The sequence below is a fragment of the Garra rufa genome, chromosome 9 (assembly GCF_049309525.1).
Source record: "Garra rufa chromosome 9, GarRuf1.0, whole genome shotgun sequence".
Lineage (NCBI taxonomy): Eukaryota > Metazoa > Chordata > Actinopteri > Cypriniformes > Cyprinidae > Garra > Garra rufa.
Genome location: NC_133369.1, coordinates 37,684,970 through 37,699,587, shown reverse-complemented (window position 1 = coordinate 37,699,587; position 14,618 = coordinate 37,684,970). Strand labels below are relative to the sequence as shown.

Genomic DNA, 14,618 nt, shown 5'->3' with positions numbered 1-14,618 from the left:
TATAAAAATATAAAAAAAAGATATAAAATATTTTTTCCTCCTCAGAACTGGACTTCATAATGTGCAATTGTGAGTTTATATCTTACATTTCTGAGAAAAAAAAGCAGATACAAAGTGGCAATTGCGAGAAAAAAGTCTGAATTGCGAGTTTATATCTTGCAATTCTGACTTTATTTCTCGCAATTGTGAGTTTATATCCTGCAATTTAGATTTTATATCTAGCAATTTTGACTCTGTAACTCGCAACTGTGAATTTATATCTCACAATTCTGAGAAAGTCAGAATTGTGAGCTTATATGGTGCTTTTCTGAGAAAAAAAGTCAGAATTGTGAGAAAAAAGTCAGAACTGTGAGATAAAAAGTCGCAATTACCTTTTTTATTTTTTATTCAGTGGTGTGATTATTGAAAACAAAGCCACAATTGTGAGATATGAAGTCAAAATCAGAAGAAACAACAAGATATATATGACCCTGGACCTCAAAACCAGTCATGAGGGTCAGTTTTTTTTTAATTGAATGTTATACATCATCTGAAAGCTGAATAAACAGCTTTCCATTGATGTATGGTGTGTTAGGATAGGATAATATTTGGTCGAGATACAGCTATTTGAAAATATGGAATCTGCGGGTGCAAAAAAATCTGAATATACAGAAAAACGCCTTTAAAGTTGTCCAAATGAGGTTCTTAGCAATGCATATTACTAATCAAAAGTTAACTTTTGATATATTTACAGTAGGATATTTTCTAAATATCTTCATGGAACATGATCTTTACTTAATATCCCAATGATTATTGGCATAAAATAAAAATCTATAAAATTTCACCCATACAATGTATTGTTGGCTATTGCCACAAATATACCCATGCTACTTAGGACTGGTTATGTGGTACAGGGCCACAAATAAAGTCATTAGAAAATTAATTTGCAACTGAGAGACAAAAAGTCACATTTAGAGTAACAAAGCCAAAACAGTGAGATATGTTGAAATGAAAAGAAAAGATGTCCTAATTGTGACATATTAAAGGAATAGTTCACTTTCAAATGAAAAAGCTGCCATTAATTACTCACCCTCATGTCTTTCCAAAGCCGTAAGACCTTTGTTTATCTTCGGAACACAAACTAAGATATTTTTGATGAAATCCGAGAGCTTTTTGACACTACATAAAGACCCAAAAAGGAAGTAAGGACTTTATTAAAATAGTCTATGACATCAGTGGTTCAACCGAAATGCTTTTCATGAGCAAAGAAAACAAAAATAACAACTTTAGTCATGCGTTCATGAGAGGACCACGACACTGATTTCACATGGATTATTTTATCGATGTCCTTACTACTTTTCTGGGCCTTGAACATGTCAGTTGTGTTGCTGTCTATGCAGGGTCAGTAAGCTCTCGGATTTCATCAATAAATATCTTAAGTCATGTTCTGAAGATGAACAAAGGTCTTACACTCTTAAAAATTAAGGTTCTATATTGGCATTGATGGTTCCATGAAAAACCTTGAACATCCATGAAACCTTTCAAATGCAGAGTCGAGAAAGGTTCTTTAGATTTTTCAAATGTTCAAAATGGTTCTTTTTAGAACTGTTCACTAAAAGGTTCTTTTGGGAACCAAAAATGGTTCTTCTATGGCATCACTGCAAAAACACTCTTTTAGAACCTTTATTTTTAAGAGTGTTCCGGTTTGGAACAACATGAGGGTGAGTAATGACAGGATTTTCAATTTTGGGTGAACTATCAAGTCTCAATTCTGAAAAGTGTCAATTGTGAGAAAAAAAGTCACAATTTTGAGATATAAACTCGCAAGAAGTGACAGCTGTGAGACATCAAGTTGTAATTATGAGAAACAAACTCATAAAGTCGCAACTTTGAGATATTAACTCACAATTACAAATAATAAGTCACAATTATCGTTTTTTAAACTCTGAGGCAGAAACGGATCTCCACGATCTAAAAATGCATTAGAAGGAACATTTATTTTTTCAATTCATGGGGTCTTTTGCAAGATCATTGATGAGTGAGTTTAATCTATCAGGATCTCACTTTCTAAAGGATCACTGGTTGAACTATCTATTGTTACAAAATAGAATGCTCTTAAAAACTGCTCTAAAGGTCTTCACTCACATCACCTTATTCTATACTACAAGACTGTTCCCAATGAAAACAACTGATCAGACAAACGGACAGATCTTTGTATCAACCTCAGCCATCTGAGGGACCAGCAAGGTTTTGAGCTAAGAGGACACAAAACAGAAAAATGCCAAAGGTGAACTACACTGGAGGATTTTACTATGCAAAATCCAAAAGACCTTTGAAATCCTAGATATTTTATGGACTGAAGCAGGTCTCACATCTACAGCAGCGTTACATATACAGCATTTTCATGAAATGTATCTCCACCAGCAGAGAAGACGTCTCAATATCATTGATCTCAAAGTCGAAAAATGAGGGGGAAAGTAAGAAGGAAATAACATATAAGCTGAAATGCGTAAGACTCTGACATCTACTGCGAGCCATAACATCCTCAAATCTCATTCATCTGACCTCACCCATCACTCATGTTTTCCACCCGCAAGAGAGGAAGTCAAAGAGTTCATTATTCAAAGAGCGCATACAACCGAGACTCCGAAGCAGCCTGGCATCAGCACAATACCGTTAGCATGAAATGTCATATATTTCGTGTGAATTTCAGCACAAAGATAGGGGACGTGCAGGCTACAGTTACCTCCACCCTTCCTTAGCAATAACAGCCCAGTATTTACAACAGCTCAGACAGGAAGCACAACACACCTACTGACCCACGGCTTACATCGGCACGTAACGGTACATGCGGCAACGCTAAGTGAGCAAATGTCCCCTCGGAGTCTCTAGGAAATGGAAACTTTGCGAAAACATTGTCAGTGATTCTCTGCCAGACATACGAAAACAAAAGTGATTGTATTCAGTGCTGAAAATATGATGACTCAGACATTTGTGCATCGGATCGGAAAACATGATCGATACCCGCCGGTGGATGGGCTCGCTTAAATGAAATAGAAGCAAACAGTGTTCTCAAAACTCTCATCGTTTAAGATTATGTAGGTGTGAAAACAGTAAATCTGCTCTGCGCAACCACAGGGGAAAAATGTCACAGTACATGTTCACTTTTGGGCACACAATGTAATTCCATTTACCACCACTAGAGGCAGTGACTGGATAGGCTGCAAAACATGAGAAGGGCTGATGAAGAAATGAGGGGCATTTTCTTCCTCTTGCAAACACCTTCTTCAAATCTGATGGCATCATTATCTTCCTCCTGCCTCGGTTTTATCCCTCTCGGTTTCTCCGTTTGCATCTGTACCACCTCCAGGTACAGTCGAATTGGACTTACTGTATGGTGGGAAAAGTGACAAAGATAAAAATCAACAATGTATACTTTAATGCTGTGGAAAATAGGCCAAATTCAGGGCAATTTTAACTCTGAGTAAAGCAACATTTCACACTTTTAATTTTGAAAAAAAAAAAAGGGGTTTTATCCCTTGGTTATGAAACCCTGCTCAGTTTCAGTGGTGCTAAGACCGAAATAGGGTGCCAGAGGTATAAAGTGTAAAACAATACGATGCTAGAATCAAACAATTAGAGTTACTTAGCGACAAAAAATCAATCATACAATGTCTTAAATGGATAGAGCACCCAAAAAAGAAAATTCTCTCATTAATTACTCATCCTCATGTCATTTTAAACCTGTAAGACCTTTGTTCATCTTCAAAACACAAATTAAAATATAAGAATAGACGATATTCTTAACAATATTTTTAATATTGTTCTTTTAATATCTTAATTTGTGTCGTGAAGATGAATGCAGGTCTTACAGGTTTGGAACAACATGAGGGTGAGTAATTAATGACATTAATTGAGATTTTAAATTTTTAGGTGAACTATTTTTCCTGATAATTTACTCTTCCCCACGTCATCCAAGATGTTCATGTCTTTCTTTCTTCAGTCACAAAGAAATTACGTATTTTGAGGAAAACATTCCAGGACTTTTCTCCATGTAGTGGACTTCAATGGTGCTCAATGGACTGAAGGTTAAAAATTTTGATTTGCTTTGTGCATTAACTTTGTAAACACTGGGTCGGTACTTCTGCAGCGATGTCGGATGATTTTGAATTTGGAAGAGAAAATGAGATGGGACTATTTTTTGCATTTTTAACCTTCAATCTACTGGGCACCACTGAAGACCATTATATGGAGAAAAATCCAGGAATGTTTTCCCTCAAAAAACGCCCTACCCTAACTGTCTTGAACCGGAGTGCACAGAGTATGCATGAGTATCTCAGAGCTAGACAAGACAAGCATTTGAGGTTAAAAAGTATTTACATTTTTTATTTTAGAAAATAACCAATCGTTTCACTAGATAACACCCTTATTCTTTGGCTGGGATCATGTACAGTAGTGGTCAGCAACCACTTTTTGTCAATTGTTTTGTTTATTGGTCTTGTTTCAGGTTTCTCTTTCTAATTAAACGTACATTGGGTTAGTCACTCAATTAATTCTCTGGTGCTTCGTTCCCGCCCTTCTGAATTATGCTGCATTGATAAGGAGTTATCAAAACTATGACTGTTTAGTTTCGTATCTTACAATCAATGTATAGTAAATGTAAGTTAATGTGTTGCCTTTGTAACCAGTTAAAACTTGAAGTGGCAATGGGGTCTTAAAATGTATGGAAAGAGTCTTAAAAAGTTATTAAATCTGATGCACAATTTAACATGATTCCCGTATATACCCTGGAGTAACAGCTCACTATCAGTTACAAAAGACACTGTAACAGTCTGTCACAGGCAATTAGTTGCATTTTTCATCAATTAATTTCTTACATTTTCCTCTGACTATGTCCTGGCCCGCCATCTAGTAGCTAAATTTTGCTTGCCGAACCCTGGAGTAGAGCACTTTGAAGCTGCATTGCAACTACATTTTTAACCTTCAATCCGCTGAGCACCATTGAAGTCCACTATACGGAGAAAAATCCTGGAATGTTTTTTTTTTTTCTCAAAGTAATTTCTTTGCGACTGAAGAAAGAAAGACATGAATATCTTGGATGACATGGGGGTCAGTAAATCTTTTAGGATGTTTTTATTCTGGAAGTGGAGTGATCCTTTGAGGCCCATTCACACCGAGAACAGTAATGGTAAACATAACTATAACGGTAACTATATTTGCAACCGCACCTATGGATGATAAAGATCTATTTATGTTTATGTCAATTGCCACTTTAAATATCCACGGTTTTTAAAGCATGATAGATCCCGATTGGCTGTTGATGTGTCGACTTTATGTAATTAACAAGAATTTGCATATTCACATGTAAGATTATGCATTATTATTTATATTATAAATATGTCTTATGAATTATTATATTTATATCATTATTAATCTTTTTGAGAATATGTATTCAATGCCCTAAGTTTTACCCTGACTGACCTTTTGAGACATGAGACTGTATGCTGTTGCTATGTAGCTATGTTATTTTCGTACATTTTATCATATCTATCATTAACGCCGACACAGACCGATGTACTTAGAACAAGAAGTACTTCTTTGTAATGTGGCAAGGTCTTTAAACAATTTAAATGATCTATTTAAATAATCTTTTTAAAGATTAGAGGAAGTTTGGGTCAGTGGGCAAAATAGTAACACCTTGCGAAGACATGACTAATATTGCTAATCAAAATTAGACATAAAACCGAGCTGTGGACTGCAAGAGGAAATTACATATTCCTTATCTGTTCTGGTTTTAGGGTATAAGAAGTGTTCAAACTGCACCCCTGACAGACTTCTTCTCCTTTCTCTCCTCTCTCTTTCTTTTTCTTTTTAATTTGAATTTGAATTCTAATTTGACTAATTATACTATATTTGATTTGACCTTATTGGAAGAAGATTGACAAATGACTTAATCATTGACAACTTGGAATTGGGAATTCATCTTTTTAATCAAAATTACATTCATTTTTAATAATAGATCAGACAGTCATTTACGACGTGATGTCGTTGTTGTTTCTATTCTCATTACTGTTACAATTATTTTGGTACTCAAGTATATGAATGTCTTTTGAAAATGTTGAATAGATTTGTAACCTTTTTAACCCCACCCGTCTGATGTGGAATCAATCATTTTCTGCATCAGCTGTCAATGTTTTTATTGTTCAAAAAAGAGAAAAATCGGTCTGAAAGGAATTACAACTATATTGTCTCTCTGTAGCATTAGCGTTATAGTTATGGTGTGATCTTCGCTATTATTTTAGATTTCAAATGATTTATAATATTATATCTTTATTGTTATTGCTATAGTTATTGTCCTTGGTGTGAACAGGACTTTAGAATAAATATTCATAAGTTTTATCCACACAAACTTTCGGATGCTGTTTAGCTTCAGCATTTGAGTGGAAAAATTCTGAATAGTAATGAAAGATGAGTAATGAAAAGTATTATTTTAGCTGTACATTTCATAATACAATACATCCAAAAATGAAATTTCTGTCTGCATTTTCTGACCCTCATGTTCTTCCAAATCTGTTTCATCATACAAGCGTTATCTCTAGCTTCTGCAAACCGTCGTACGCACATTTACGAGAGAGTGGCATTCCAGCAAGTGATTTAGGATGTACAGTGGTGTGAAAAAGTGTTGGCCCCCTTCCTGATTTTTATTTTTTTGCATGTTTGTCACACTTTAATGTTTCAGATCATCAAACAAATTTAAATAGTAATCAAAGATTACACAAGTAAACACAACATGCAGTTTTTGAATGAAGTTTTTTTATTATGAAGGGAAAACAAAATCCAAACCCAAGTGGCCCTGTGTGAAAAAGTGTTTTCCCCCTTAAACTTAACTGGTTGAGCACCCTTAGCAGCAACAACTGCAATCTAGCATTTGCAATAACTTGCAATGAGTCTGTTACAGCGCTGTGCAGGAACTTTGGCTCACTCATCTTGGCAGAATTGTTGTAATTCAGCCACACTGGAGGGTTTTCGAGCATGAACCGCCTTTTTAAGGTCATGGCACAGCATCTCAATAGGATTCAGGTCAGGACTTTGACTAGACCACTCCAAAGTCTTCATTTTGTTTTTCTTCAGCCATTCAGAGGTGGATTTGCTGGTGTGTTTTGGATCATTGCCCTGCTACAGAACCGAATTTCGCTTCAGCTTGAGATCACGAACAGATGGCCGGACATTGTCCTTCAGGATTTTTTGGTTGACAGCAGAATTCGTGGTTCCATTTATCACAGCAAGTCTTCTAGGTCCAGAAGCAGCAAAACAGCCCCAGACCATCACACTACCACCACCATACTTTACTGTTGGTATGATGTTCTTTTTCTGAAATGCTGTGTTACCTTTACGGCAGATGTAATGGGACACACACCTTCCAAAAAGTTCAACTTTTGTCTCGTCAGTCCACAGAGTATTTTCCCAAAAGTCTTGGGGATCATCAAGATGTTTTCTGGCAAAACTGAGACGAGCCTTTATGTTCTTTTTGCTCAGCAGTGGCTTTCGTCTTGGAACTCTGCCATGCAGGCCATTTTTGCTCAGTCTCTTATGGTGGAGTCATGAACACTGACCTTAACTGAGGCAAGAGAGGCCTGCAGTTCTTTAGATGTTGTTGTGGGGTCTTTGTGACCTCTTGGATGAGTCGTCGCTCCGTTCTTGGGGTAATTTTGGTTGGCCGGCCACTCCTGTGAAGGTTCACCACTGTTCCATGTTTTCGCCATTTGTGGATAATGGCTCTCACTGTGGTTCGCTGGAGTCCCAAAGCTTTAGAAATGGCTTTATAACCTTTTCCAGACTGATAGATCTCAATTACTTTCTTTCTCATTTGTTCCTGAATTTCGCTGGATCTCAACATCATAAAAACTTTTTTCACACAGGGCCATGTGGGTTTGGATTTTTGTTTTTCCCTTCATTTAACCCCCTTCATTTAAAAACTGCATGTTGTGTTTACTTGTGTTATCTTTGATTAATATTTAAATTTGTTTGATGATCTGAAACATTAAAGTGTGACAAACATGCAAAAAAATAAAAAATCATTAAGGGGGCCAACACTTTTTCACACCACTGTAGGAGTAGCGTAAGCTCTGATAAGAATATGCTAGTCTCGCGGAAACCAAGTTTTGTTTACAGCAAATGAAAACCTTTTGGCTTATATCTAAATCCTCTGACATATTTTTATTTTCTTGTTTTGTACTTTTAATTCATGATCAGTGTTTAGTTTTGTTCTCTTCTTCATCTGCTGGAACGCCACTCTTTCATGAACATGCACACGGCAACGAAAACTAGAGATTACGGTTTATAAAGTTCTAAATATGCTTCAGAAGGCCTTTATTAACTCCCTGGAGCTGTTTGGAGCACTTATTATGATGGATGCACTTTATTGGACTTCGAAAACTCAACACCCATTCACTGCCATTATAAACCTTGGAAGAGCCAGGACATTTTTTAATATAACTCTGATTGCATTCGTTTGAAAGAAAGTAAGTCATATACACTTAGGATAGCTTGAGGGTGAGTAAACATTTTTGGATGAACTATCCCTTTAAAAGTCAAAAGGCCATGTTTGTTTGTGGATATTTGCATACTTGTTTCCGCTCTGAGTGATGAGTCTCCTGCAGGTTTCCATCTGCACATCCAGTCCTCTCTTCATACTGCACATCTCCATGTACTCATGAAGATGACGGTTCATGTCCGACTTTGCCGTGGCCAATTCCAACTGCAGATAAACAGAATGCATAAGACAGGAAAAGAGTAATACAATAGTATTTAAATATGAAACGTATGATTTATGACTGTATGAATGAGATAAAGTACTGTATAGTCAGTCATGATCACAAAATATGAATGAATATAAATGAAATGCTGGTTAATGAAAACTTCTCACCTCGATTTGGTCTATAGTCTCCTGATATTCCTTCTCCCTGGACTTAAAAAGACATTCAGTGTCCTTAATCACCTTTTCCAAGCACTCCTCCTGCTTAAAGAGAGAGAAAGGCCACAGACACATTATCTCATGCTGAAACATAAGCACTCACCAGCAGATGAGATTTTACCAGAGGGAAAATAAAATACTAGATTAATGACCCCGCTGATGGAAAACTCTAAACACTTTGAATCCTTTGAGCTTTCCATGAAATGCAACACACTTCCAGCCAACATCGCATTAACTAATGTCAGTAATGTTTAGTATTGAACCGCCCCCCAGCAAACTGGACTGAGTAACCTGACCTAAATATGAGCAGTGTGTGTGTGTGTGTGTGTGTTTGCATGCGTCCTATGAGTGAACCCCATTACTGAATGACCAGTGGAAACCTATTCTCCTCTGGACAATGTGAGGGAGCATGTGAATCTGAAAGTCGAATTTTATAAACCTGCCATTGCCTGGCTTCTGTTAGAGCTGCCAACCCTGAGAGATTAAACAATACTCAGCAGTTTACCACAAACATTAAGAAGTTCATGAAAAAGAAAGAAAGACAGAGAGGAGGACAAGGAGAGAGTGCTTGAAGGAAAAAAAATAATCATGTGGTGGAAGTTACAATTCAAATGTCATAAGATACAATAAAAGACAAGAAATATGAGAAGTACGAATTATTATGATATACAGTCAAACCCAAAATTATTCAGACACCAGATATAATTTGTTTTTTTTTGTTTTTTTACTAGTGGGTGCAGGACACTACAGTATAGTTCATTTATGTAAGTGAGGATAGAAAAATAAAGTAAACTGTGACATATTATACCCAAAAATTCTACATACAGTGGACTACCAATAAAATTAATTAATTAAATCTGGGACAAAAGATTATTTAGACACTTTGACCTGACCATGTTTTGCTTAAGCGTTTTTTCCTTATTTGCTAATGCAACCTTTTTACACCACAGACTGAACAAAATTAAGCATTGCTTGGTAAACAAAGTATTGATAGTTTTTGTAAATACTGTCATACTAACAGTTTTTGGGTTGACTGCAATCTATTACAAACCTTTCTATCAAAGTTATCTGAAATTATTAAGATGAATTTGTTATGACACAGTTTAACTCTGAGTGCTTGTCATATTTTCTTACAGTTTTCTAAAATATAGCGAAAAAACTGTGATAATGTGAGAAATGTTTAAGGTAAAATACATTTTGGTTTGACTGTAAAACAGAGAATAGAAAACAATAGAAAGAAACTACACACTGCATAACTTGTTTTTATTAAAATACAACAAAAAATTAGGTTTATGCTTAAAACAACAAAAAAACTTAATAAACTATTAAGTTTGTTTTTCTTTTGGTAAATGTTTTTAAAATAGGGTTAGATTTCAGTCGAAAGGCGTATTTTGCCTCTCAACTTATCTTGTTATAAACAGTACTGAAAAAAACAGATATGAATCAATGAATTTATGAATTAGATGAATATTAAAAAGTAAACAAACAAAATTCAATAATATTTAGCAGGTTCACCAATAAGTTTCTCGGATTATAAGCAAATGTTTTTAAGATCCTTTATATAAACTATGCTCTTCTATGATTTTGACAGCGCATTCTTAAAAAAATATAAAATATAATTTTTTATTTTTGCCTACTATATGTTTTAAAACTTAATCTTTACACTTCTTAAATTATTAGTATTATTTATTTTATTATTTCATTTTATTTATTTATTGTCATTAAGGCTTTGTACTAGGGGGTTGACCGATATGTGTTTTTCTGGGCTAATGCAGATACCGATTTTTACAGATCAAGTAGACCGATATCCGATATTTTGACCCGATGTATATGTCTGGTGTAAAAAAATTAATAATAACAAAGGGCTCTGACAAAAACTTTTTTAAATGCTTTTAAATTATTTTATCGACAAATCGGTTTTGGAAATAACCGATATTGATAACCATAAAAATGCGCATACGCATTTTTATTTCACATTCAAAGAGGTAAGCCAATCATAACAGAAGTCATTTGCATAAAAAGTGTTAAATTTACTGCTGCAAAAACAGCCTGTATAATTTTAAGTACTGGAAAATGTTTACAAAAAAATTATGTCACATTTTAGTGCCTAACATTATAAGTGGGACAAAAATAAATTCTATGAAATGAATCCTTGAATTCTTTGAGGGCTTTTAATTGTGGGAAATTTTTCATGTGTACAAGAACATGTAAACTAAAAGAGGAAGTAATAAGAAATAACAAGATTAGTATTTCAACCACAAATATCAACCACATATGAACCAGAATGAAGTGCACTAACCTCCTCCTGACTGGTGTCTGCTGTTTATTTTATTTTTTATTTTTAGATTTTTGTCATGAAGGCTTTGTACTAGGAGTCGACCGATGTTTTTTTCAGGTCCGATACCGATCAAGTAGAATGATAACTAATATTTTGAACCGATATATATGTCTGATGTAAAAATGAAAATGTTATTGAAAATTAAGAATAACGAAAGCTCTGACAAAAACTTTTAAAAATGCTTTTAAATAGGTTTAAACTATTTTATCTGTATTTTTTTTTTAAATGACCGATACCGATATTCATAAAAATAATTAATGTCGGCGCCAATTGTTGGCCATGGGTGCATTTCCCAGAATCATTGTTAGCTAACTATGGTAGTAAGTTTCATTGAACTCTATTGGTTACGACGGAACTCGCAACAATAGTTGTTTTTGGAAAACGCACCCCAGGCTTATAATCGGTCAACCCCTACTTTATACTAAAGGCTGTTATGGAAAAATGGGACAGTGCCAATTATATTGGACCCGTTAGCATTTTTGTTTCACATTCAAAAAGGTTAGCCAGTCATAACAGAGGTAATTTGCATAGGAGTACTTAATTTTAAATACTGCACAAACTTCATAAAAAAAAAACTCAATTGTAAGTGGGACAAAAAAAAAATGTAAAAATAAATTCTATGAAATGGACCCTTGAACTCTTTGAGGGCGTGGGAAATTTTTCATGTGTACAAAAACATGATAACTAAAAGAGGAAGTAGTAAGAAATATCAAGAACGGTATTTTAACCACAAATATTAACCACATATCAACCAGAATAAAGTGCACTAACCTCCCCCTGACTGGGGTCTGCTGTTAAAGTGCATCCTGGGAAATCCTCCCAAAGAAGGAGCGTTTCCTCAGTCTCTTCCCAAGCCAGAGAGTCACAGTCATCCTCAAACTCACACTCACGCCTGGCAAAGACACAGTCACGTCATTACATTAGTTAAGTTATTAGACTGTAAAAAGAATAAAGCAGCTGTTAGGATCCACAGCTCTGACCCAATATTGCAAATAGTGCTGTCAAATGATTAATTGCAATTAATTGCATCCAAAATAAAAGTATTTGTTTACATAATATGTGTATGGAATGTGCATATTTATTATGTATATATCAATACACACACATATAGTATATATTTTGAAAATATTTACATGTATTTAAATGTATACATTTAAATTCATATAATTTACATTTAACATATAAACTTTTTTTTCTCCTTAATATACACATGCATGTGTATGTATTTATATTAGGGGTGGGCATAGATTAATTTTTTTAATATAGATTAATCTAGATTAAATCTTGGAATTAATCTAGATTAATCTAGATTAAAATGGCTAATTTGAATTCTGCTGAAGGCATTCAGAATATGTGTGCTACACAAATAATGACTAAACATGTTACACTGTACTTTTATTTTGACAGGTTGCCGTGAAGTTTCTGTGTATAAAGTATGACATGATGCTAGTTTTCTCAAATGAAACAGTATAAGTGACACTCACAGCAGTTTTGGAGATTGAGTTTATCAGTTCATGTGAGATGCAAATGCCAAAAATTACCGGGAGCGTCACCTGTGTTTCAGTATGCGTGTACATAGTATGAATTTCATACAGCTAGGCAAACGGAACATACCGGATTCATATTAAAACGGTCTTTTAGCATTTCAGTTTTCACAGACACTAGTCCATATCGCGATTTGAATTAAGTGACAGACCATATTTGATTTATGAATCCAAAAAACGACGAATTTACGTGGCATTTCGCGCTATAATAGATTAGGTTTTTATGAATGGAGGACGACGTGATCCCGTCTGTGTTTTGGCGGAGGAGACGTAAACGCGCGACCATATTCTATAGTCTTTGGTATATATCCGCGTTAAACTATCAAGGTGAAAGTCATCATAGCTTGCGTAGTTTAGACCCAGCTCCCAACCCAATTTTGAGAATAGATTAACGGCGATATTTTTTTTATCGCCCGATAAAAGTCTCACGTTAACGCAGCACGTTAACGCCGATAACGGCCCACCACTAATTTATATATACATAATAAATATACAGTACACACATATATATTATGTAAACAATATGTACGTATTATGTATTTTGGATGCAATTAATCACGATTAATCGTTTAAAAGTATTTTTAATTGCTCACAGTTGGGTCAACATTCTCTGCATCTCTTCATTGATCTGCAGAGTTGAAGGGGTGCACACTTCATCCTCTCGCGCACCACCTCCATCACTCTCAGAAGTGCTGACTGGATCATCTGTCTCGCTGCCATTGGCAGGTTGTGAGGCTTGTTTACGGGCACGAGAGGTGATGGCATTCGAAGGGCTGGGAACCTGAGATGGCAGGAGAGAGCGAGAGAGGTTAGACTATTTCATAGCTTTAACATTTTTGAACCAGCATAGTACTGAAATAAACATGCAAAAAGATTTATAGGTCGAACCGCTCCCCTCTTCTACCCATAATGCAATACACATCAGTTCTCTGTGCCCCAGACACTACAGCTGGCGTCAGCAGAAACTCACAGCAGCTGAGTCAGTGACATAGAGAGGGGGCTGGAGTGTTGTATAAATTACAAGGGTGCAAGATTACACAAGAGATGACATTCAATGCAGAAATCATTTTGGGTTTGTTTTCCAGTAAAAGGATTGAAACTAAAAACTATACATTTACATGAGAAGCATCAGGCATTAAATTGTTCTTGTATTAAGCATAAACCTCCTTAAATTTCATTCGATGTGTGCTGAAAACAAGTCAATGTTATTTTTGCTGTGCTTTTCACAGTGCATGTGGTTTCAAAGCAGCTTTATGGAACATAATGTTAGTATTTATAATATCTTAATATTTTAATTTCTTAGATATTTAGAAGATTAGAGTTGGGTGATAATATACTCACATTTTGTGACATACTAATATATTCAACTTTATATACAGAGTTGAAAACAAGATAAGGAACTATTTGCTAAGAAAATGGGGTGAGAAAAATGAACTTAACTCATATTCTTACTGCTCTTAGGTTTTTTAAGGTTATTCTTTTCTTGTTAATATATAAAACTGAATAAAAATAATTAAAATGTTAATCATTTAATTTTGTTTTTAAAAAAATATGGATTTTGAATATCATCTAAAATGTCAAAGGTTCTAAATTTAGGATTTGAAAAAAAAATGTCATGTCCATTTTAAAACCAGTCCATAATGAAAAAGAATGCATCACAACCAGTATATCTACTAATGGTTGCATTTAGTTTGTTAATTATTTCATTTTGTTAGAAATGACATTTACAGTGCCTTGTGAAAGTATTCATACCCCTTAATTTTTTCACATTTTGTTATGTTGC

General features: G+C 34.9%; 1 protein-coding gene across 1 annotated transcript in view; it reads right to left on the bottom strand.

The window, feature by feature from the left end:
* Positions 1-1,532: 1,532 nt before the first annotated feature.
* iffo1b (intermediate filament family orphan 1b) overlaps positions 1,533-14,618 on the bottom strand; it is a 32,181-nt gene continuing 19,095 nt past the window's right edge. Inside the window, exons 5-9 of the mRNA XM_073847452.1 lie at positions 13,429-13,616; positions 12,063-12,183; positions 8,906-8,998; positions 8,607-8,737; positions 1,533-3,369 (exon numbers count right to left, since the gene is read on the bottom strand). Of these exons, the coding sequence (XP_073703553.1) occupies positions 3,285-3,369; positions 8,607-8,737; positions 8,906-8,998; positions 12,063-12,183; positions 13,429-13,616 (618 nt within the window). The 3' untranslated portion in view covers positions 1,533-3,284. The remainder of the gene's footprint in view (positions 3,370-8,606; positions 8,738-8,905; positions 8,999-12,062; positions 12,184-13,428; positions 13,617-14,618) is intronic.